Source organism: Podarcis filfolensis, assembly GCF_964270895.1.
Source record: "Podarcis filfolensis genome assembly, chromosome: 16".
Classification (NCBI taxonomy): Eukaryota; Metazoa; Chordata; class Lepidosauria; order Squamata; family Lacertidae; genus Podarcis; species Podarcis filfolensis.
In genome coordinates, this window is record NC_139620.1 from 25,912,109 (window position 1) to 25,937,588 (window position 25,480).

Consider the following 25,480-nt stretch of genomic DNA (forward strand, 5'->3'; position numbering starts at 1 on the left):
AAGTTAAATCAGTAATGATTAAGTGGGCACATGCTATAGGTCACAATATACAATTTGAGGATTGGATAAGGCTTTCGAAAGTGAATTTGAAATTTATGGATTGTATATTGTTGAAAGAGAACTATATGAAGATGATGTATAGGTGGTATGTGACACCAACAAAATTGGCAAAAATGTATAAAACAGAACAAAAGAACTGTTGAAGATGTACAGAAGGGGAAGGTACATTTTACCATATGTGGTGGGATTGTAAGATTATTTTTTAAAAATGGGAAATGATATACAACGAATTGAAAAAAATGTTTAAAATAACATTTGTAAAAAACCAGAAGCTTTTCTGTTAGGTATTTTAGGACAAGAGCTGCTGAAAGAAAAACGGACATTATTCATGTATGCTACAACAGCAGCAAGAATCTTAATAGCACAAAACTGGAAGACTGGAGAAATACCATCAAAAGAACAATGGCAAGAAAAGCTGATGAATTATGCAGAGTTGGCAAAGTTAATGGATAAACTGCGTAAAAAGGACAATAGTGATTTTGAAAAAGAGTGGGTACCTTTTACAACATATTTGCAGAAACAACAAAAAAAGGACCCGCTGGCAGGATTTAAATAAACATTTACAACTTTATTTACAGAGAACAAGAAATTTAATAATGTGACAACATAGTACTATATACAAACAGCAGAATGTAACATTTGACGTAATAAACCAGAAATGGAAGCCGAGGGAAGTCAATAGGGAGGGGGGAAATTGGAAAATGAATGTTATTGATATTGGATATTTATTATGAGAAAAAGAAAATCAATAAAAAATATTATTATTATTAAAAGAAGAAATATCCCTGAGACGACATTACAGGGGAGATGGAATCAGTCTGCATCAAACTGACATGCCTGACAGGAAGGCACCCATCCACTGCCATTATCAGTGTTTGACAACAACAACGACCTCTGTTCAGCCTGCCCACCAAGTCGATCATAGCTCACTGGCCACACGGGGCAGCTGAGCTGAGCAGGGGCCCCAATGAACCTCTTGGTTTTGTGGCTTGAGAATATAAAAGGAGAGAGAGTTGTCGAGCACTTGGGACAACTAGATCCATGCCTAGTGGACAGCCTGGGAGGTCACAAGCTGTGCAGACCCAAGAAAAAAAAATGGGACCCAGGAGAGCCATCCACGGATGTCTTATCCACCCACTGGCCCCACCTGAGCAGTCCAGTAAGCAGCTCCAACAAGTCCTCATTCTCTGTAACATGGGGGGCTCCCTCTGCGTTTTTACAGAGCATCCCTTGCGGCAGGGAGTGCCAAACTAAGTTCTTTGATTCCGTAAAATATAAAATTCAACAACTGTGTTTCCTTAAATGCAGGCCAGACCAATCAAGAGCCACATCAGGTAACTCTTCCTAGTAACAAGTGTCAGTAAAACATCACTCCATCCTTATTTCCACTTTCCTCTTTTTCGTTTTCTTCTTCCTCTTCTTCATTACTGCCATATCCTCCATACTCGCGTTCTCTCCTCTCCTGCTTGCTCCATCGAAGCCCGAGGGCCCTTCAGTCCCATGATGTGCTCCTTCTCTGGCCTCCTGCTCATTGCTGTTCTCTCCATTCATTTTTACCTTCTTTTTCCTCCTCTTCTTCTTCTGGCTGGGCTCCGTGGCCGGGCAGTGGTGGTCCTGGCTGGAATTCTGGAGCGCCGCTGGGAGGCCGCTATGTTTCAGGATGTCTGCTGCTGTCACCGTGGCTTCCTGGCACCTCTGCCATTCTTCGTCACTGTCCTGCTCGCTGGAAAGAGTTACAGGCAAATTGGTGGTAGAGTTAAAACCTTGGAATTCGCTCCTGCAATATGAAGCAGCGGCCACCAACTTAAGATGGCTTTAAAAAGAGGATCAGACCAATTCACAGAGAAGAGGGGTATGGATGACTACCAGCCATGCTTATTATAAATGAATCACTATTGACACACCTGGAAATCACAAGTGCTGGGGAAGGGAGGGGGTAGCCTTGGGAGCATCGCAAGGGTTGGACACAGCGGGGTGGGTGGCCTGGGATCCCCAACCCCTGCTGCAACATGTGTAAAATGCTGGACCTCCCCATCAGAGATGAGTCCTGCCATCAGCTGCAGCCTCCAAGCCAGCTGCCAGGCTGGCCAGTTCCACCTCTATCATGCACACCTGCCAGAGCAACAACTCACCTGGAGCTGCAGTACCGTGGCCGCCGCCTTCCCGCAGCCTGAGCTTCTGGCTCCCCACAGTCTCCTGGCACTGATGAGGAGAAGAGGCGGAAGCCTAAGATATTGGAAGAAAAGCGGGGAAGTTATTAGGGCACCCTCAGACCAGGACCGCATATCCAAAGGGCATGTAGGAGTGCAAGTTATCCAACCCAACAAGGCATTTTGTGTTTTCGTTTTGTATTTTTGTGCTGTGAGCCACCTTGTGGTCCTCGGATGAAAGACAGTATATAAAGTTAATAAATAATAAAAATAATAATAAAGACTACAGTCATACCTAGGGTTAAAGACGCTTCAGGCTGAGCGTTTTCAGGTTGCATTCCGTGGCAACCCTGAAGTAATGGAATGGGTTACTTCCGGGTTTCGCCGCTCGCGCAGACGCTCAAAATGATGTCATGCGCAGAAGTGGCGAATTGCGACCTGCACACGCGGGTTGCGTTCTGCTCAGGATGCGAACGGGGCTCCGGAATGGATCCCGTTCGCATCCAGAGGTACCACTGTATTGGAGCAAGAGGCTGGGAGTGCAAGTGGGCCTCGCTCTGTTAACCAGCAGGGCAGCAGGTATGGCTTCTTGGAATTCTACCAGGCCTCACCAAACTGCCTGTCATTCTGAGAGCCTGGTGTTGCATATACCTATCCCTTACTGTGCCTGAAGTGTGTTTCACAGAGTACTGTGTTTGCCATCAGAGGCCAAATCTTCTGCGGCATGGAGGGTGGTGGCACAGAACTGGCCTTTTCAGTGGTGGCTCCCTACCTTTGGAATGGTCTTACCAGGGAAGAATGCCTGGTGCCATTGTTGTCTGTCTTTAGGCAACAGGCAAGAAGACACTTGTTTACCAAGCCTTTTTAATTTTTGATTGGGAAGGTACTTAACGAGATTTGTGCTCATCCTTTAAGCGGGGCAGGAAAGGACTTGTTCTTTTAAAATATATTGCTGGGTTAGTATTTTAGTTTGGGGGTATTGTTGTTTTCCTACTTGGTTTTAATGTATTAGTTCTTTCTGTTATTATTGTGGAAGTTGCTTTGAGACACCCAACTACAAAAATGTGACTAATAAACACAAAAACCTAACAATAAAATATTTGAGGTTTGAGGATACACAGCCTCAGGCCCCAAGGTCCTTGCTTCAAACTCCAGAGTTCCTGACACAGCAAGTTTAGAATGCATATACACACAGAATCTGTTAGGATATTTCCGTTCCACCTTAAAAGGGAGCAGGCTATGTGAGTCACAGAGTCTGCGCATTTCCTGTTCACAGGATGTTTATGTTTTCTGTTGCTTTCATTTTCTCTCTGTGCTTGAACACGCAAGCAGGCAGTCATGTTTTTCTTTGTTCTGACCAACGCTGAATAAACTTGGAAAAATGCTCTCCTGCTGTGCATCTTTCGCTGTGTGAATTCTGCTGATAGAGCGTGCATCAGCCCAGCAATGTGGGAAGCTATTTTCTGGAGCTCATGTCGCTAATTGCTGATACTGCGTGTCTACGGGAGATCGATGGACATCCGGAGACGACGTGGAGGCAGTGATGGCCTTTATCTCCCTGGCAGTATCCCAACAGAATCAAAGCAACACTTAAGTTGGTATAAAGCATTTTTGATTATGCAGAGAACCCACTCACCATCGTCTTCAGTCTCTGAGGACTGCAAATTGTCCTGTGCAGGTCCTGGAGAATGCTTCAAAATAGTAATGGAGCTAAAAGAAAGAATTACATTTGCACAACGATAAGGGAAACCAGGGGTCATGTTAAAATACTGGCATGACACAAATGATACAGCAAGCCTAGGAGACTCATTGGTTGGTTAGGTTTTGGCCAGACAATCTGGTACTCATTTGCCAGTCCAGATTCCCAGTTTTCATTATCATGCTTGTTTTTTGTTTTTGTTTTTAAAGAAGAAGTCTTTAGCTCTGATTCCTGCATTGTAGGGGGTTGGACTAGATGTCCCTTTGGAACCCTTCCAGTTCTGTAATTCTGTGATTGTAAAACCAGAGCTGAAATGTGCAGGCATTATTCCACCCACCTGTTTTGGGGAAACTCCCTGCTGCAGTCAGCTAGGATTGACCAGGAAGCAGCAATAATACCCACAGAGACAGTAAATTCTAGATGAAGTCACAGCTGCCCAGAGATGGAACTTCCTGGTTTCTTTCATAGCTATTTTTCCCTCTCGCCTGGAGTGGAAGTAATTTTTAGTCCAGGATATTAGCATGCCTGTGATTGCATGACCTGCCCCTCCCTTCCTCCCTCAAACAAAAGTAAAAAAGACAGGAATTTGTGTTCTAAGACAGGTGCTTTTATTTAATTTTACAAAGTTGCTTTTTTAAAAAGCTTTTTATTTGTTCCTTAATATGCTAGTTATCTATGACCTGGATGACTGAAGTGCATTAAACTTGGGGCTGGCTTTGAAAATGGTTTTTAAAATTCATGGTCATGCTATGCCAGTGCTTTACCATCTGCCTTTAATCTGGAGCACTGGATGTGTCCTTAAGAATTCCTGCACCAAAGCAATTTCTACTTAGAACTCTCCAAAAAATATGAACCCACTTTTATCTGAGGGAAGGGCTCAAGGAGCATCAATGTCACACCTTTGAGAACATATACCTGTCCAAAATTGCTCCCAATTTCTTTGCAACATGAGCTCGGAATTCTGGAGTGGTCTGCAGCTCATTCCCATCTTGCCCGTGATCAGAGACCTTCTCTCTGTTTAAAGAGAACAAACTACTAAATTATCTTGGAAGTTTGTAGCAAACAGTTCCCTTTGCCTTGAAAAGAAGCAGCTGGAATCAAATCTTGAAAACTGTAATGAGCCAGCCAGAGGGATGTGCAGTATGAAAGATCTGGGTTATGGCCTCAGTGAGAATGCCAAGCAGAGAGACCAAAGATCTTATATAAACACATTTGGCACCAATTCAGGTTGTCCAATACATGACACGGAGGTATGAGAAACAGACTTATAACTCACCTAGGGTTTTTTGTTTTTGTTTTTGTTTTAAGATCTAGGTAAGTACAGTTCTGCTATCCTACCCCTGGGTAAATTGGAGAAAAGCATAATTAAACCTAGAATTATGGCCAACTTTCTGGCAGAGGACTCAGGGATGCATTTAGACCAGCATGCCTGGTGAGAGCCTCTTGGGACTAAAACATGTCAAAAAGAATGGAAACGGTTGTGGAACAGTGTATTTCCTTGGAATAGAGTATTCCCTTGTTCTTATTATATATCTTTATCCTCAATAAAAACTTTATTACCAGGGGTTCTTGATTTTGCACAATTTTGCCTTTGCATGCAGACCCCTGGAACCAAACCGTCACATAAGTGGCAATGTACCACATGATTCTTATGGCTATGTAGCTCAAATTTTAGTTTCTAGTAGAACAGAACACAATGCTCAGTAAACTTTCAAAAAAGCAAAGTTACCTGATGCTAAGTTCAGCGGATGGCAACTTGCTCTTCTTAAAGTTACCTGCAAAAAGTTAACAATTAGGCCCAACATGCAAGCGAAGTTATTTCAAATTCATTAGTGAGCCCTTTACAAAAGCAGTTTACAAAAAGAATAATGCAACAAAATTATTAGCAAAAGCAATTATTTAAAAAATTAAAACCAGCAACAAACTAAAAACACACCAGCGTTCTAGATATTGAGGTAGGCTTGCCTAAATGAAAATGTTCTTAGCAGGTGTCGAAGAGTAAGAATACAGTGATGTTCCAAAGCGTAAGTGCTGCTACACTAAAAGATTGATTTCTGACAGATTTTTGTTGGTGCTGCAAAAAAGCATCAAAACCTTTGTGGATCATTGTTCTGAGTCACGTGCCTCGAGCCAATCTTTAATTGACTTTAAAGGCTTCTTATCCATCCATCAGTCTAAGGCAGGTATATGTGGCCATTGGCTTTTGGAGCGCCCAGCCCCTATCAGCCCCAGCCAGTGATGACAGTGGTTGCAGTCCAAGGAAGCTGCAGGTTCCCCATTCCTGGTTTTAAGAGATCAACTGGATACAGCCCTATTTCTGGCACACACACAAAAAGATTTTCTGCAGGGCTTTTTTGGGATGGCTAAAGTTTCTATCTAGAGAGAGGAAGGTGCTGCCAGGCCTGCCGCTCAGGGCTCTCCCTACCGCCTTTGGGCACCAGCAGGGCCGCTGCTGCTGCTCGCTGCAGCACCGGATCCCAGGCAGCCTCCCGGAGGCGCCCCAAATCCTCCTCCTCCTCGCTGCTGCTGCTGCTGGCTCTCCTGGTAGCCGACATGATGGAAATCCTCATCGGTCGCAGTGCATCCTGGGGGCTGTGGTCCAGACCTCATGGCTCAGCCCATCCCTAGCCCGGTGCCCTCGGAATTGGACTACAACTCCCATTAGCATAACCAGATGATGCTGGGTCCGATTGGAGCATTACTGTGCTTGGCTGGGGCTGATGGGAGTTGTGGTCCAAAACAGTTGAATGGAGAAAACGACCCTAAATGTCTTCATTGGGCTGGTCAGCATATGTGTGGAATAGAGCACAGAACACTTAATTCACCGTCTGAAAGTGATAAGAAAAATAACAAAGAAAGGCGGGTTTGGCTTAATTTATGTTATATATAAGCCCTGCTGTTAGCTTTAGATCGTCCATCCATCACATAGGTGCCCTTCTCCTCAGTCTTTTGAAATTGTAAGGTTTTCTCCACTGGCCTGAGTGGCCAGTGCCTACACTGCTTTTCTCCACTGGCCTGAGGCGCCTCATCACAGGTCTTGCATATGTCCATCTCAACTTCGCAGACTTTTTGGCTACACATAAATTTCAATATTTGTCTCACCCAGTTATTAGTTTAATGACATTACTATAACACGGCACGTTCCATGGCATGCTGTGTTGCTCTTACGCTGCTAAGGCTTGCCCAAACAAAAATGTATAGCAGGTTTCCGAAGCAGCAGCACCACCTCATCAAGAGGCAGGGAGTTCCAAAGTGCAAACGCTGCCACACCGTGTCATGAATCCTTCATTCTCCTCCTCCTCCTCGTCTATTTCCATACATTAAAGTGACGTGGCCCTGGGTTCGGCCCCACCTTTCTCACAGAACTAGGCCCGGGCTTCGAGGAAGCAGCCGCCTCCGTAGAGCGGCGGGCCTTTTGGCAGGCGGAACCTTTGTCGCGGCTGCCTCCGGGGCAACAGGGAGAACCCTTTGCGCCGGGGGACGGCGTGTGCCCTTGGGATAAGGGACCCCCTTTCCTGTTGTGGGGCCGGGCTTCCGGCTAGGGGAAGAAATCAGGTGACAGTTGCCGTTCGGGCGGAGGTGGAGTTCGAGAGAGCGAAGGGCCGCGAGCGGCGGAAGGCGCCAGCCGGAGGAGCCCGCGCCGACTCCGGTGAGAGCCCCGCAGCAGGCAAAGGGGGAGGCCCCCCGAGGTCGGCGAAGGGGGAGCTTGACCTTGGCCGGGCCGGGGGCCTGTCAGGAGAGAATTCCCGCCTTGGGAGCAGGTGCCGGGGCTCCCGACTCGCCTCCTGCTCTCTGTGGGGTGGGGGGTATGGGGGTCGAGGCTGCTGCTGGTCAGGCTCAGTATGTTGCCTTTCATCATCCCCTCATGTAAAGTGTCGGGGGCGGGGGGCTCGTCTGGCTGACCGCTGTTGGAAACGGAATACAGTGGTACCTCGGGTTAAGTACTTAATTCGTTCCGGAGGTCCGTTCTTAACCTGAAACTGTTCTTAACCTGAAGCACCGCTTTAGCTAATGGGGCCTCCTGCTGCTGCCGGAGCACGATTTCTGTTCTCATCCTGAAGCAAAGTTCTTAACCTGAAGCACTATTTCTGCGTTAGCGGAGACTGTAACCTGAAGCGTATGTAACCTGAAGCGTATGTAACCTGAAGCGTATGTAACCCGAGGTACCACTGTACTGGGATCTCTATGGATCCCAGCTTGGCTCAATCCAGCTGGGTAAGGAGGGAGAGCCTATCAGTGGTAGGATAGCCGAATACAGTGGTACCTCGGGTTACATACGCTTCAGGTTACACACTCAGCTAACCCAGAAATAGTGCTTCAGGTTAAGAACTTTGCTTCAGGATAAGAACAGAAATCGGGCTCCGGTGGCAGCAGGAGGCCCCATTAGCTAAAGTGGTGCTTCAGGTTAAGAACGGACCTCCGGAACGAATTAAGTACTTAACCCGAGGCACCACCATACAGCCTTATTTCCCCCAACGTTGTTGTTGTTGTTGTTGTAGCCGAATACTGTAGAGCCTTATTCTCCCCAACGTTGTTGTTGTAGCCGAACAGAACCTTATTTTCCCCAACATTATTACAGTGGTACCTCGGGTTAAGAACTTAATTCGTTCTGGAGGTCTGTTCTTAACCTGAAACTAGTCTTAACCTGAGGTACGACTTTAGCTAATGGGGCCTCCTGCTGCCACCGCACGATTTCTGTTATCATCCTGAAGCAAAGTTCTTAACCCGAGGTACTATTTCTGGGTTAGCGGAGTCTGTAACCTGAAGCGTCTGTAACCTGAAGCGTCTGTAACCCAAGATACCACTGTATTGCTGTTATTTATTATTTGTTGTTGTTTAGTCGTTTAGTCGTGTCCGACTTTATTATATCCTACCTTTTCTCCAAGGAGCTCTAAGTGTCTGGCACGTTCCTCCCCTTGTCCATTTTATCCTCGCAACAACCCTGTGAGGTAGGTTAGGACTAGAGAGACAGTGACTGGCCCGAGGTCTCCCAGTGAGCTTCATGGCTGTGGTGGGATTTGAACCTTAGTCTCTCTCCCAGGTCCTGGTCCAACACTGTAGCTGCTGTGGTATACTGGCAGTCTCATGCCGAAGACTTGGCATGTTTACACTGTGGCTTTTATTTGTTTTATAGAATCTATATACTGTTTGATTGTAAAAAAAGGGGGGGGGATGCCTCAAAGCAGTTTACTCTCTTTCTCTCCATATATAAATGATTGCTAAAAACAACTGCTTAAGACATTTAAAAATAAAACCATTGAAAAACTACAAACAGATTAAAACTCACACAAAATCTTCACACTTGAGATGTATTCTTTTTGGACCCTCCTTATTTCTGTGATTGTAAATGGTCTGCAACAGGAATTGCAAGATTTGATGCATTCAAGGAGGAGGAGGGGTCTGCAGACGTTTATTGGCCATGGTAGCAAATGTTCATGTTCAGGGAAAGTATCTACCTCTGAATATCAGTTGCTATAGGGTATGGGGGATGAGCTGTCAACTTCAAGTTCTTTTAAAAAATACACTTTATTGGTATTTAGGAAAGTACACACCTTCATGTCCTTTCTGAAAGCACCAAGGTGACCATGTTTGAAAGCAGGATACTGGACCAGATGATCCTAGTCCAGGATACTGGACTAGCCCAGCACACTACCTCTTTTACTTTTTAAACTTTAAAATGTACTTCTTGCCTTGTAGTGCAGAGTGAGGGGGAGAGGTGCCCCTCCCCACTCACTCCATTCCTGTGGTGATCAGTTACAGGGAGGCCTAACAAAACCAAAGATTTTGGGATTCAGAATAGTGTGTAGACTTCCATGTTATCAGACTGAAGTGTTTTTTCCTGCAGTTTTCCCTCTTGGGTTTTATATTGAATTCCTGTGCATCCCTTGGGTATTCTCTGATTGTAGAGTGGCTAATAAATTCTGAAATAAAATAGAATAGAGTAGCAGCTCAGAAAATGAACCCTCTTCTTGTAATGAACAGATTACAACATTAAAAGACTAGCAATATATCCAGCAAAATATAACCAAGCCAGGATTGCTGTCAGTATGCTTTTTAATGGCATGTAGCCATAGCTTTCAGTTCTAAACTTTTAAAAGGCTGTTTTTTTGTGTGTTCCTCAAAGACTCCATTTCCCCCTGTATCAGGCCGTATAGGCAAAAATTTTCTGTTATCTTGAATCTCTTGGGTCGCCCCAGGCCTTTACATCTTGGTTAAGGCATGGTGCAAGACTCTTAACTGATACATGAAAAATATTGAGTGAACTGGTCTTACTTAATTCCATTCAAATAGTGTTGTTCATTGTTAAGATTGTTTATAAATTTTGTGTAAGTGCTGGTGATTTATTCCTATGTGTTTCTTCATTTTTATCCATTCAAAACCAGAGCATTTTTTTGCAAAGACTATTGGTAGAAGCTGTATTTGACTTGTGGAATTTTCTGATGTTGTTCCTCTATTCTTCTTCAAGAATGGCCTTTGTGTGTCTCAGTTAAATGGCACAAATATTTTCCCAAAAGTAAGTGCCATTGAGTTCAGCAGGGTTTACTCCCAATTAGTTACATAGGATGGTGGCTGCCTTTTTAAAACAACCACCACCACCATGCTTGGGCATGTGCAGATATAGACCTTACTTTGTTGTTTCTGGAATCCGTCTGGCTTGGGAGACAATGGAGGAGTGTGCCTTTAAGGGTGAAGTCAAAAGACTTTACTATAAATGTATTAATGCAGAACTATTCCAGACATGGAGATAATTTACATGCATGATCTAACAGGTTAAATTGGATATATATATTTTCAGGAATAAAGGAATAATGCATGCTAAATGTTTTCTTAGGAACTAGATTCAGGTATGTAGCCGTGTTGGTCTGACGCAGTCGAAATATATATAAAAAAACCAAATTATCCAGTGGCACCTTAGAGACCAGCTAAGTTTGTTCTTGGTATAAGCTTTCATACGCACACGAAAGCTTATACCAAGAACAAACTTAGTTGGTGTCTAAGGTGCTACGGGACAATTTTTTTATTTTCTTAGGAACTAGTATGTTAAGAGCGTGAAACGAAATGAACATCTGTGCAGGAGATCATATTGAGGTGATCTGGGCAGCCCCTCCCAAAGTTATCCAGTTAATCACCTGGTCTGGAAAAATGCTTTGGGTCCCTAATGTTCAGCCCTGCAAAGAGACAAAGAAATATTTGAAAAATCATGTGTGTCAAAATACGAATTTTAGCTGCCTGGATGAGTGACCACCTGAGATTTTTCCAACCCTATTCCACAGGCATTGATTTTGTTTTGTTTTTGATGTTAGCTTGTTTGCTTCTAGTGAGCTGTGCCTAATTAATTCAAAAGATTTTGTGGTCACAGATGACCAGACTTTGTTACAATTCTTATACAATATTTAAAGACTATTTAAATAAAAATCATAAACATATTTACTATGGAGTAATTCCATTGAACACACTGGGGTTACTTCCAAATAAGCATAGATAGGATTGTGCTTTCAAAGTGGCTTGAAGGCTCAGGATGGCTGAGAATTGCAAAACTGGAGCAAAGGTCCATGGCAGTATAGTAGAATGGGAAATAGAGCCTCGAGAAGTCAACATGTAAAGCAAGGTGTATGTATATCCTGGGTTCAGACACCTATATAAATGGGTAACGTCCAGATTAGATAACTTTTCTCCAAAGCAGGAAACCACTAGAACGTTCATAAGCTTGCAGCTTAATGTTTCATGAGAAGTGCCAGGCTTAATAAAGGTGTGTGTGTGTTTTGCCACTGTTTTTCATTTGAAATGCATGCATGATTTTACTAGCAGTGGCTGAACTACTGAAAAATCTGTAGAGCTCAGAAGCTGCATCTATTAAAGCTTGCTAGCTGATTGCAAGGCTGCCCTTTGGGAGCCCCCTGCAAAATGATGTAACTGAATGAAAAGAGTTCTGTTGAAATAGGTGCCTCCTCTTTCCCACTTGCCAAGTTCTGGTGATGTGGATCTACTGTGGAGCTGCATTCCCCTATGCAAAAAACACCATTTCACAGGAGCCAAGTGGCGATGCGGATAAGGTCCCGGTTCAATACTCGTGCTTTCTCCTTTGGCGTTTTTGCAAGGAAAGGAAGCAGAGAGGGGCTGAATTCGCTTCAGGTAAGCGAGGCAAAATGATAAGATAGCAGGGAGGGGATTCTGTTTTTGGAAGAGCTGCATAGTGTATTAAGACGGGGTTCCCCTTGTGTAAGAAGTGGACTTCTCAGCTGCTTACACACTGCTGGGTTTTACAAGCACTGTAAGCTTTGATTAGTAGGGTAATCTACGAAAGTTTGATTAATCATTTGCCAGCAGATAAATTATAATTGGTGAGCTGAGTTTTCAAGAACACCCATGTTTATAATGTTTTGGTTTGTTGACATGGCAGGAATGAGAGGGAGAACCTTTCTTTGAACAATGAGTGGGAGGGTCCTGTTTGTTAAATTCCAGGTTGTGTTTTCTTTGATACCTTTGAATTTTAATAAATTCATTGAGTAGTTGGTTAAAGTGTAAATGATTCCTCAGTTTAAATTGCTGTCATTTTTTTCATGCATAAAACATGGAGCTGCCAAATGAAATCAATGGTTTTGTCTTTGCTAATTGTTGGTGGTTGTTTTTAGCTTTTGAATTGAATGTTAGGGTGGATGTTGTTGCAATAAGTGGGCCAGTATATTGCTTTTACACCCTGAGTTGTAAACATATGGTGGCTCGTCTGTGGATTTTGTTAAGTTGGAAATGAAGGATCTTAAGATTAACTGAATGAATACCAATTGAGAAAGAAACCTCTTTAAAAAGTTTTTTTTAGCATATTCTGTTTAATGCTCAAAGGTCTTCTGCTGTGCATTCATGCATCTTTGTTAAACCCATCCTCAGCCTTAGCTGTGCCAAGCCCACTGGGAAGTGCCATGAATTTAAAAACCAAAAAAAGCTTTGGATGTATTAATATTATCATGCACTGAATTTCAGGGAGTGTTTGTAAACTGCTATGCTAAATATTGTGGGGCTCGGTTAAAAGAAACAAGCAGGGAACTCACTGGGAGGCCTAGAGATTGCTCTGGTCCCATCAGTGCCAGTCATGAGGGTATATTAAAACCAGGTTGTTGCTCAGCTTGCCCAAGATTTCTCTGGACTACGATAAAAAATGGCCTGAGGGCTTTCACTGTACAAAAATAAACGCTATAGAGTATCATTTTCCTCAATCTGGTGCCCTCCAGGTGTTTTGTACTTCAGCACCAGCCAGCCCAGCTTTACTCTAAAACCTGTGGAGGATGCCAGGTTGGAGACATACGGTAGTGCCACCATCTCCTCCTTGGGTCTGGATTAGGGAAATAATATAATGGCGTCCCCTAAATTCTCTCTCTCTCTCTCTCTCTCTTTCTTTCTTTCTTTCTTTCTTTCTTTCTTTCTTTCTCAGAGTTCAATTGCATTAAAAATTTCCTGACTGGGTGTGACAAGAATGGCCAGCAAAGGGCCAGCAGCTTCTACCTCCACCGAAAGCAACAATGCTGGCGGGACCAGTGGCAACAGCAGCAGTGGGGACGGGGCAAGCCAGGACAGCACTTTCGAGTGCAACATCTGTTTGGATACGGCCAAGGATGCTGTGATCAGCCTATGCGGGCACCTCTTCTGGTCAGTATCCTGGTGCTCTTGGCCAGTTGTCCATCTGCTTTCTACGCCAAGCGCTTGAGTTGCCTACATAAATGTTAGAAAGGTTTATGTGGGTTTTTTTTAAAAAAAAAACCCTCAAACAAATGCTGCTTCTCCGCTCCCACCCCTGTGTGTGCCCCTCACTCATCTCTCTCCTTGGCAGTGCCCCTGCAAGCCAGGTGTTAGTTGTGAAGTTCAGTTCCCCACATGCGGCTCTTTGCTTTCTTCCCATAGGAATGAATGGCAGCCATTTAATCCCATGAGGGTGTATGAAAGGGGTGCAGTTGTGGGCACAGTGATGTCAGGTGTGCTAGGATCAGGCCCCTGCTGTGCTCTTGGATGCACTTGTTCATGGAACTCAATGAGAGCCACTGTAAGACCTGCTTTTCTAGTGACACACCTTTACCTAGAGAGCCCTGCCCTCAGTGCTGTGGTAAACCTTGAGGGTGGCAGAGCCTGGGGACTGGCATGAGTGCAGTTTTGCTGTTTTACTTATTTGATTGTGAATGTATAAACTGTTTAATATAGAATTCCCTAAGTGGTGAATGAACGTGTATTCAAACACATATGATAAAATCGGCCATAAGACAAAGCAGCTATGGAAAAATCATCATCATCATTATTCTTGTTGGGAACATAACTCCCATTGTCCCTGAACACTGGCTAAGTCGTCGTATGGAGGGGACGCCAGGTTGAGGAAGGCCTTTGGCTTGCTTTTCCACAGCGCTGGTGGGAAGCCAGTTCTAGATGCTGCCACGCCTGTGCGGAAACAACTTTCAGCCCAAAATACCCTTGTGTGGTCCTGTTAGTTCATGCTCCATTTGCATACTCCAGTTTCACTGTGTTGGGTTCTTCTTTTTCTGAGGCTGCTTGAATGTAAAGCTCAGCTGCCTCTAGGTAAAGTTGGGATTATTCTCTCCACCCCTCTGCCTCCTGCCCATTTCAGAGTGTATGTCCAGGACAGCTGTATAAGCCAGATTTTCCTTCTCCCTCCATTCCTATCATTACTTAAAATAAAATAATGCATGAACAGGAATTTCTGATGCACTGGGGAAATCTGCCGGCTGGCCAGTTGCCATCTGAGTGCAATGCAGGAATGCCAAAGAACCCCTGACAGACTGCCACCAACCTCTGTTTAAAAACCTCCAGTGAAGGAGAGTCCACCACCTTCCGAAGGAGCCTGTTCCACTATCGAACAACCCTTATTGCCAGAAAGTTCTTCCTAATGTTTACTTGGTCTAACCTTCCTTGTAATTTGAATCCATTGGATCGGGTCCCACCCTCTGGAACAGGATAATGCAAGCTTGCTCCATCTTCCATGCAACGTTGCGACAGCACTTTGGATATTTGAAGATGGCTTTCATATCATATCTCAGTCTTATCCAGGCTAACCATATCCAACTCCCTCAACTGCATAAGGCTTGGTACTACCTAGAAGAGAAGCAAATTGTATTATCTGGAAGTGAAGCAATTTTTTTTAAAAAAACCACCCCTAGCTGCTTTCTTACTTAAATATTATTGTTTTAATACCCAACTGTGGAACCGGCAGGGCTGGATTCCAGTCTATTGCTTGCTCAGTGTATTTTGATCTCTCTCCCTTTTCTCCCCTGCCTCCACCACTGCTCTCCTCCTGCCCTGTGAACAAATCATTCTGGGATTCTCAACAGTTGGCCTTGTTTACACCAGGTAAGGCAGCTTTTCTTTTGCTTTGTCTTTCATCAGCTCCTCTTGCTCAGTCAACCCCTCAGCTCTCTGGGGGAACTGAGAAGGTGCAATATCCCTTTCAGTTTCTAAATGGTGCCTGTGCACCAGAGATCTCTAGGGCAACCCAATCTGCTAATAACCGTTTGGATGCAATAGTTTGTAATCTGCAGCTTTTTCTGTGGGGGTGATTGTTCGTTGTTGGAAGCTTCTATTGGTTTCAGTGAGATGGCTCAGATAAATAATAAGTATCTGCAAGGTGGCTGAGTGTTCAGAGCACTTTTGTACATTCTCTTGGTGCAACACCTCTGTAAAGGTAGGTCAGTATCAATATGAAAATGAGGTTACGTCAGTGTCACCCACTTTTGTCACTAGCAAAAGGGAGGAGTTTCCATCTCTGTGCTCTGCACTAACTTCCAAATACTGGGGTGGGAGAGGCCATATGTTAGTGTGCAGCTTAAAGGCCTGAGGCAAGAGTTGTGGCCTGTTGTATGTTAAAGGATGCCGAGCAAAAAGTGTGGGTCAGGCCACAAAAGTGGTAGAAGAGTCTGCATGCCACACAATAGCCTTTGTCAGCCTGGGGCCCTCCAGATGCTGTAGATTCCAGGTCCCACTGGCCTCAGCCAGCACAGCTGTACAATGCTGGGGAGTTGAAGTACATGCTGGCTGGAATGAACTATCTAAAGGGCACCAGATTGGGAAATTGCTGCCACAAAACCATGCAGTAAAAATGGTCCCAAAGTGCTGAAAGCATGAGAAGATGTTTGGCAGTGGCGGAGGGGTGGAGATGATTCCTTGTGCCCAGGAGATTTTGTGAATGGCACACGCGATGACACTTAGCATATGCTTTCGGTGGTGGTATTCTGATTCTGATTCGTTAATGTATTTAAATCCCACCTTTCTCCCAAATTTGGTTCAAGGAGACTTACAGCATTTTACAAACCTCGTTCTAAAACACAAAGGGATGAAAACAAACTAGTTAAAAACCATATTTAAAATAAAATAAATCACTTTCAGAACCAGCATTAAAATACTGATTGCACCTTGTTTCCAAAGGCCTTTCTGAACTGGGAGGCTTTGGCCTGCTGATGGAAAGATAATAAGGAAGGGGCCAGTCTAGCCTCTCTAGGAAGGGAATTGCACAATGAGTCCTGTGTGCTTCATGCAAGGCACATCTCTAGTCTCTTGCTCAGGTTTGTTCGTTCTTTCCTGCCTTTCCAGTGGTTAGAGACCAGGCCCAATCGGCAGGTGTGTCCTGTATGTAAAGCAGGTATCAGCCGCGACAAGGTCATCCCACTTTACGGAAGGGGCAGCACCGGACAGCAGGACCCCAGGTAAGAATGTTGGAAGCCATTCCCTACAGCTGTAGGGGTGCGGAACCTGTGGCCTTCCAGGTGTTGCTGAACTACAGCTCCCACTGGCCCACAGGAAGCATGGCCAGGGATGATGGGAGTTGTAATTCAGCAACATCAGGAGAGCCAAAGGTGCCCCATGCCTGTGTTACAAAAACAGCATTTGTTCTGTGGGAGCCACAAGCCCTTATGGAGTGGGATTTGCAGAAGTGAACGTGGAGAGTTTAGGTGATGTTGTTGCCAAATGCCTCCAAAGCCTTCACCCATCTGTAGTATCTTTTAAAATCTCCCTGCTTGAACTGCCTGTAGCAGTGGTTCCCAAACCTTTCTGGGCTGCCACCCGCTTGGTTCCATAAACTCATCCCCAATGTCCCCTAGTGTACTACACTATTAAAAAAAGCATTATATAGAATGGTACTTTGCATAACCCACTAAGGAAGATAATAACACCATCAATTTGAGAACAGCAACAATTAGTTGCACATTAATCCAAAATCCAATTAAAACTATTTAGTTTCATTTGTTAACCTGAGGAAGTAATGGGAGCTGGAATTGGAGTATTTGCTTGTGTACGAGAACTTCGCTATTCCCCTTCACTGCAGGCTGATAGACAAGGCTGATTAGAGCATGAGAACTGGGCAACGCCCTCCCATCAGATGTCAGGGAGATAAATAACTATACAACTTTTAGAAGACATCTGAATGCAGCCCTGTATCGAGAAATTTTTAATGTTTGATTATGTTTTTATGTGCGTTGGAAGCCTCCCAGAGTGACTGGGGCAACCCAGCTAGATGGGTGATGTATATTATTATTATTATTATTATTATTATTATTATTATTATTATTATTATTAATTACCAGCTTATCGAAGTCTGATAGTCATTTGCAGCTCCATCACCCAGCTGCTGCCCCCTTGCCTCAAATGCAAGGGAATCTGGGGAAAGATTCCTTCCTGAAACTCTGGAGATCTGCTGTCAGTCAGGGTAGGCAATACTGAGTTGAATGGGTCAGTGGTCTGACTCAGTATAGTGACGGGCTGTCACTCAGTGGTAGAACATCTGCTTTTCATACTAAAAGTCCCAGGTTCAATCCCCAGTGGCCTTTCCAGGGAGGGCTGGGAAAATACTTCCTGCCTTAAACCCCGAAGAGCTGCTGCCAGTCAGAGTAGACCATACTGAGCTAGGTGGAGCAATGGTTTGACTTGATGTCAAGTAGCTTCCTTTATTCCACTGTTGTGAAAGGTCTCCAACCTCTTACAGTCTGTGATGGTTACACTGGTGGTGCAACACATACACTCTCTCTCTCAAATAATAATGATAAGAGTTTCAACACAGGCCAGCAATTAAAGAGGAAGATAGACACTGAAACACTTCTCAGCTGCCACCCCCGCCCATGGCTGGAATGCAGTGGAAGGAAAGAAAGGAGCTCTGGGGTCCAGGACTGGTGTTCATCAGGTCCCAGAGTTGACCAGAGCTGGGCTGGGCTTGACTGAATGAATTGTCTCTTGCAGAGAGAAGACACCACCACGGCCTCAAGGCCAGAGACCTGAGCCGGAAAACAGAGGGGTGAGTAAGCTACGATTTGCAGCCTTTGGGGGTTACTTCTGTATCTCCCAGAAGTACAAACGAGACAAAAAGGCATATTGCTCACCCTTAGGGCTATGAAGAGCAATGTACAAGCTTAAACCAAAGCATCAGAACAGCCTTGTTCTGTCTGGTGCCTTCCAGATGTCTTGGACTACAGCTCCTATCAGCCCCAGCCAGCCTGACAGGGCAAACCTACAGGAGACAGTAGACTGGGTGACCTGCCACTCTCCCATACTTTTCCTTGGGTTGGAGAATGATCTTCCTTCTCCTCTGGGCCCCTGTTGGCCCCTTGTACATGCTTTTAGCCCTGTGGTCAGGAACCTCCAGCCCGTGGACCTAATTTGGCCCATGAGGCTGTTTTCCCTCAAGCCACACCCTTCCGCCTCACATGTCATAATATATTGCATCAGGTCTGGAGCAAGTAAAAATACAGCCACAAAGAAACAACTGGAAGCCTTAAAATGTGCTCCGAATAGTTTCTTGGCAAACACAGTTCTTAAATTCAGTGTCGCTGGGATTGATTCTGCTTGAGAGCTCCCAACCGGAGGTCCTGAACAAAGCCGATTCCTGCCAAAAGTGGGACTTGAAGACAGCACTGATCAGCTGTCCCACTCTTCCTCATCCACACAACAATCCTGTGAGGTAGGTTAAGCAGAGAGAGTAAATGGCCAGAGCTCACTCAGTGAGCCTCATGGCTGAACAACGGTTTGAACCCTGGCCTCCTAAGGTCTCTTACTTGGATGCTGAAAACACTGCACCACACTGGCTCTTAGTAACCATGTTTCCTTTTTGTAGGATTTTATAAAAATGTGGATTTTGAAAGCCTGTGGGGACCATGTATGTAAACAGCCTCTGATTATAGTTGGTCTCCAATAAGTCTGTGCTACTGGGGAATGAAGATTGATATGCGTAAACATACAGTGTGTGTAGACATGGGGGTTATAAATAAATAAATTGGACAGGCTGCAGAATTTCCTAGCATGAAGTTGGGGAGCACACCTGACCTGATGAAATAATTGCATTTTTCCATGCAAGGCAGCTTGGAGCCTCCAGGGTCTACCTGTGGGCCTCATTGCTTCAAACAAACAGCTCTGTTGGGTGTCATTAAGAAGCCTTTTTTCTTTTCTCCGCACTCCCTGCAGAGTTGGTGGTGCCTTATTAAATCAGCAGCTGAACTTGAGAGCACCTTTTTAGCAGATGCTGCTGCCAGCACTAAGACTGATGGAGCAAAAAGGCCTTGCTTGCATTCTGCTCTACTGGCATGGCCTTGAGGATCAGCACAGAATGCCCCGTCTCTGATCAGGTGGCCAGCAGCTGGTAGTACAAGCCATGTGGCCTGTCCCACGTGAAGAGAGAGAGGGGCTCAGCTGTGGCAAGTTCTCTCATTGGACTGCAACTCCCATCAACCCCAGCCAGCATATATGATGCTGAGGCTGATGGGAATTGTAGTCCAAGACTATCTGGAAGGCTCCTGGTTGTGGAAGGCTGGTGTAATCTTGGTGCAATGTTTCCCACATTCTTGATAGGTGTGTCACACTTATTTTCTGGATTTAAATTGGAAATAAACTCCTCCACCTCAGAAAGGATTCCTTTCAGAGTGTAGTAAGAAGAAAAGGAGCTGGGTCCCTATGTTTCTGCCTGTGTTGCGGCTTCTCTTGGCAGGCCTTGTAATTTATAAAGATGCAGAGAGATAATGGTCTCTAAGAGCAGGTGTCTTGCTGCATCTCTGCCTCAGAAGTGACAGGGCAATCCAGACGTCCCTGAATCAGAGATAATGAAGAGTTGCCCTCCTCCCCATCAGAGGCTAAGTGGAAAGAGGTGAGAGCAGGAAATTGTGCAGAGATACAGTGAGCAGGCTCTTCTGTGAGGGGACACTTTGGGCTCATGAGAGAGGTGCGGGTGTGTGTGTGAGGGTGTGGGTGTGGGTGTGTGTAAATCATGGCACACAGCCAGGGGCCAGTCATAGTAAATCATAGAGAAGGCAAACAGGTCAGCATTTCACTTCGTAAACTAGCATGCTTGGAAGGTTTCATTATTCCCTCCCCCATTTGTGGTTCTTCCCAGGGCTTCCAGGGTTTTGGGTTTGGCGATGGAGGCTTTCAAATGTCGTTTGGAATTGGGGCATTTCCTTTTGGTATATTCGCTACAGCATTCAACATAAACGACGGTCGGCCTCCCCCAGGTAAGGAGCACTTTCGAATAAAAAAAGCCCTAGCAAGCCAGCAAATCATTGGTTGCACTCACCATAATTATAGGACTGACAGATAAAAAAAAAGCTGGCACTTGTCCATTGTACTTACGTTGCTGTTTGTGTAACCAGGGGTAAGTCCTGATGTTTCATTTGTTTAGAACCCTTTAAATACAGATAAGCTATTCTGTTTTTAAAACTTCAATCAGATGAGTGCTGCTTATCTTCTGTTCCATTTTTGTTTTGCTTTTGAAGTACAAAGTGAGAACAATACATTTCTGCTTAGCAGTTCACCCGTGAAGTGATTCTCACTGGTAGTTTGTAAGGAACAGCCTCCAAGCTGATTAGCATCAGTGCTCTCTATATGAAGTAAAGCCAGTTGAGTCACTTTCGGTGGCCCTGAATCCTGAGCAGGCCCCCTCCTTTGTTCATGAGCCAAAGCCTTTGACATAACTTTGGGGCTTCGGTGGCCTTTGACGTAAATGTATTTCATGTCCACCACCGAATATATTAAGTTTCCTGTCTCTTATGTCAAGATTTGAAAGCAAATCTGAAAACCCTTGTGGGTTTGTACTACTTAAGAATTAATTTTTTACTCTGCCATTTGCTAACAGAGACTTCTTAAAACCAACGCTTTCAACTTGAAATGTGCTGGGTGTTTTCAGTGACAGGCGCACTATCCTTACTTGATCACCTTTCTGCTTTTTTCATGGACACTGCGGCTGTTGCCTTGTCCTTCTTAGCTCTGGCTATATGCAGGGAGTCACAACAATACAAGATGTGGGGACATCACTAGTAATGGTAAAGGGACTCCTGACCATTAGGTCTAGTCGTGGCCGACTCTGGGGTTGCGGCGCTCATCTCGCTTTATTGGCCGAGGGAGCCGGCGTACAGCTTCCAGGTCATGTGGCCAGCATGACTAAGCCACTTCTGGCGAACCAGAGCAGCACACGGAAACGCCGTTTACCTTCCCGCCAGAGCGGTACCTATTTATCTACTTGCACTTTGACTTGCTTTCGAACTGCTAGGTTGGCAGGAGCAGGGAACGAGCAACAGGAGCTCACCCCGTTGCAGGGATTTGAACCGCTGACCTTCTGATCGGCAAGTCCTAGGCTCTGTGGTTTAACCCACAGTGCCACCTGTGTCCCAATAGGGGATATCACTATTATTATTATTATTATTATTATTATTATTATTATTATTTAAATCACAGGCTGGCTTTCTGAGCAAAGTTCCCCAGGGTGGCTTATGTAATATACATTTCCAGATGTAACAGCAGTACAAAACACAACGTTTCAGCAAATTCTGAGCCACTATAAAAGTGAAATGATCCAGTAATAATAAAACACATACACAACCCAGAACCAAAACAACCCGGTTTATCCATTTCACAGAGCAAAAATATAATGTATTGTTTGGTGAAACAGAGTCTTCAGAGCCTTTTCAGAGGCCTGCAGTGTGCTGATCTTTTGAATGTTGACAGGCAGCAAACTGCAGATCCAGGGTGCTACCACTGAAAAGGTCCTGTCACGCCTGCCATTTTCACTAACTGAGGCAGTGAGCAAATGAGGAAGGCTGCCATTGTTGATATGGGTTCAAGCAATCCTTCAGATTACTTGGGACAGTTGAAAGGGCCTAGGGAAGTCTTATAATGAAGATGCAGAATGGCGGCTGATTCCATGCTTTTCTGCTATTGGATCTGGAAATGCACTGCTTTTGTTTGCTGAGAGAGGTTCCCTTTTCTTTCTGTCTTCCCAGCGGTTCCAGGGACTCCCCAGTATGTGGACGAACAGTTCCTGTCCCGCCTCTTCCTGTTTGTGGCCCTGGTGATCATGTTCTGGCTCTTGATCGCTTAACCTTGCCCTGTATTGTACCATGGTTTGTGGGGCTCCGAACTGGTCACAGACGACTGCTTCTTCTTCTCCGTGCCCCACTGCCAGCCTCTCGGTGTCTGGTTCCATAGCTCATGGGCTCCCGCAAGCCCCGATGTCTGCTGCAGTGGGAGGAGGACTCTTGCTTATTACGCCAGAGTAAATGGAATTAAAGGTCTCTCTTTAAAAGCATTCTAAAGTCCAGCCATGTGTCACGCAACAGGTAACTGGCTAAGGCTGTGAACCTAGCTTTGAGCTCCACATGCCAAGAGGGAGCATTGTTTGAAATCATGTGCCAAGCCATTAAACCAGGTGCTGGCCCTGGAGGGAGAGTGGGTGGCAAGGCCAGGCATGGAAACACTTGCCCTGTTTCTCAGATGAGCCTTGCAACCCAACAGCACTGAAGGGAAGGAGATCAATGGACCTACCGCTTCAGAATCCAGTTGCATAGATTGACTGAAACCCAACTTGCTCCTGGAAATTGTCTTCTTATGTGAGTACAACTTGGGAAGACCATCAGGCGGCAGGTGAGGTCACCTTAGGAGTATTCTCTTCCTGCTGTTTCCCCCCTGGCTGACTTTTTCCCAGGGATATTTAAACAAGTTAAGGGATAAGAGACTCTCTCACCCTGAAAGAATAAAATACCTAAACTTCCTGGAACCAGATGGGGCAGGTTCTCTCATCTCAGGGCTGGGGGTGGGGATGTTGGACACCAGAGGGGTCCCCTCTGGGCTTGTTGCACAGCACACTTCCGCATGGATGAAAGCAGTGTTGTTTTCCTAAAACTTGTATAACAGCTTTCAGCTCTTAATTTGGATATAGACAGTTCTGGTTACTGTAGTCATTGACACTCATTTGCTCCTTCCTGAGATGAATCCAACATTGTCGTCTCCCCGTCCCCCAACTTCTTGGAATGGTTGGTTTGGGAAAAATGGAGGACAATCTTCTTTTGAGCATTTTGTTCTTCCCCCATAAGAGTTTCTGCATAGTGAGAGTAACAGCCTAACTTAGGGGTTTGTTCTCAAGCTCCAAGGGGTCATTAGTTAGTGTGTGAGCTTTTTCAGATGACCAAAGAAAATATTTTGAAATGTCAATCATGAGCATGAGCCAGCAGGAAGCTCTCCTACACAAGCCCCGTTAAAACAAATCAGAGCCATGCTCTGGTTTCCACCTTTCCCAGCCTTGTTGTCTCTCCATATGTTGTAGTCCGGGAGTGGGGGACCTGCGGCCCCTCTTAGCCACAATGCATATCACCAATGGCCAGGGATGATGGGAATTCTTGTTCAACAGCATCTGGAGAGCCAAGGGTTCCCCACATTTGTAATCCAAAATCTCAGGAGAGCACCAGGTTGGGGGAGCTGTCTTCTTCGTTGCAGTGGGACCCACATGGAAGAGCATCCCACTTAAATGGATCTGAACTATTTACACAAGGGATTCCTTTGCAGGAGTGGAAGAAGCCTGGGAATATTGCTTTAAAACTGTTGCTGCTGAATCCTGGGAGATTCACAGGACCAAAAATGAACCTTTCTCGCTCCTTGACCTCACACTTTCTTGTAAATCCTAAGGGTCTCTTCTCAAAGACTCCTGGGTTTCTTTCTTGTTTTGCAATGCTTTTGATCTCGTTTTTTTCTCCTTACTCCTTTCCCAATTTCTGTAGCAGCAATTTTTTATGAGTTGCTTAACAAATCACAGCCAGCAATACTGAAAAGAACAAATTGCATAAGGGGGCTTCTTTTTTTTGACTAAGGTCTGATAGCATAGTAAAAACCAGTCATTCCCACAGTAGAAACCGGGATGGATGACCTTGCATCCCCAGTAGTCACAGTGAGAGCGTTTCCCTTTTTTTAAAATGTAAAATCCTTCTGTCAATGGTTTTCCAAAAAGTGCTCAAGGGCCTGTCAGCGACATAAAAAAGTCTGTAACCTCTGCTGCCTCCTAGAACCTGCATAGCTTAGATTTGTTTTGTTGAGGGGAAAGATGGTGCCACCTACTGTTGATAAGGTAAAGTGAATACCATCATAATATATAAGGGATCTCTGGCATTTCCTTCTTTTTACAGTTCATGAAAATGAGTACCATGGAACTAAAGCTGCCCTTCTGAAAGCTATCTTGTTAAACGGTTTGCTGTAAAGCTTTTTTTAAAAAAAATAAATAAAATCTGTGGCAATCGGGAAAGAGAAAATTGAGATGTTCAATATGGATTAAAAATATTAAAGCAGATTTAACTGCCTTGGACCTTTTAAACATGTGGAGTATTATATTTTTGCCAGCTGCTACCTGAGCAGAAGGGGATCTGTCAACCAAGGTGACCACAAAAGTACCTAGCCTGATTCAGAAGGTGCTGGATTGGGGTGAGTCCCACTGATAATGGCTCTTGTGGGTTGTATACTTAATGTTCAAACGGTCCAGTCTCCATATTTTCCTGAAACAGCAAAGGGTCTTGTGGCATCTTAAAGACCAGCAAGTTTATTGTAGTGTAAGCTTTCATGGACTCTGCAGCCACACTCTGTTGCCTGCATCTGTTGGAGTTGTCTTTAATGGGGGCAGAAGATTTTGCAGTCTATCCTGCTTTTTAAGGTGCCAGAAAAACACTCTGCTGTTTGGATTTCTACATACAAACACGGCTTCCCCTCTGGAATGTCATATTTTACTTGCGGGTTTGAAATGGCCTCTGGAGTTCCCCTTTCCCCTGCTGTGCTTTTTTTTTGTATTTGTATTCTTTCTCTCTCCCCCTTCCCCCCCAAAAAATCATGTATTGATTGTACCTGGCCTATGGTTAGCAAAAGATGGCACCACTGTGCAACACCATTGTGATTCACTAATTTTCACTGTTGTGAAAGTAATTTAGAATAAACACATTTTTACATTACCTTATGCCTGCGTGGAATTCTTCTTGTTACTGTCATTTAGTCATCTGCAGCCATAGGAATGTTGCTGAAGAGGTAAGTCAGCCATATTGTTTGAAGTAAAGGCTCTGCTTATACAACTGCTGATATTTGGGATCTCTTAAGTCTAATCAGCGTAATAATGTTGTTACTCATATGCACCTTGGTACTATCACAATGGTGGGACGCAGGTGGCGCTGTGGGTTAAACCACAGAGCCTAGGACTTGCCGATCAGAAGGTCAGCGGTTCAAATCCCTGCAACGGGGTGAGCTCCTGTTGCTCGTTCCCTGCTCCTGCCAACCTAGCAGTTCGAAAGCACGTCAAAGT

At 44.8% G+C, this 25,480-nt stretch overlaps 2 protein-coding genes across 3 annotated transcripts; one reads left to right on the top strand and one right to left on the bottom strand.

Annotated features, from left to right (window-relative positions):
• Positions 1–607: 607 nt before the first annotated feature.
• LOC310751300 (protein CUSTOS) lies at positions 608–6,590 on the bottom strand. Its single transcript, XM_083590592.1, has 6 exons — positions 6,335–6,590; positions 5,639–5,684; positions 4,825–4,923; positions 3,847–3,920; positions 2,193–2,286; positions 608–1,783 (listed from the first exon to the last, which is right to left on the bottom strand). The coding sequence occupies exons 1-6, from the start codon at positions 6,477–6,479 to the stop codon at positions 1,429–1,431; spliced, it is 813 nt and encodes a 270-aa protein (XP_083446718.1). The 5' UTR covers positions 6,480–6,590; the 3' UTR covers positions 608–1,428.
• A 541-nt stretch (positions 6,591–7,131) lies between these two features.
• Positions 7,132–25,136, top strand: RNF185 (ring finger protein 185). 2 transcript variants are annotated; one of them, XM_083590714.1, is made up of 7 exons: positions 7,132–7,558; positions 13,337–13,551; positions 15,237–15,255; positions 16,492–16,604; positions 18,133–18,187; positions 20,273–20,390; positions 22,155–25,136. In XM_083590714.1, the coding sequence occupies exons 2-7, from the start codon at positions 13,379–13,381 to the stop codon at positions 22,250–22,252; spliced, it is 576 nt and encodes a 191-aa protein (XP_083446840.1). In that variant the 5' UTR covers positions 7,132–7,558; positions 13,337–13,378; the 3' UTR covers positions 22,253–25,136. The 2 variants fall into 2 exon arrangements, with proteins under 2 accessions (XP_083446840.1, XP_083446841.1); XM_083590715.1 differs by lacking the exon at positions 7,132–7,558 and adding an exon at positions 10,300–10,423.
• Positions 25,137–25,480: the final 344 nt, after the last annotated feature.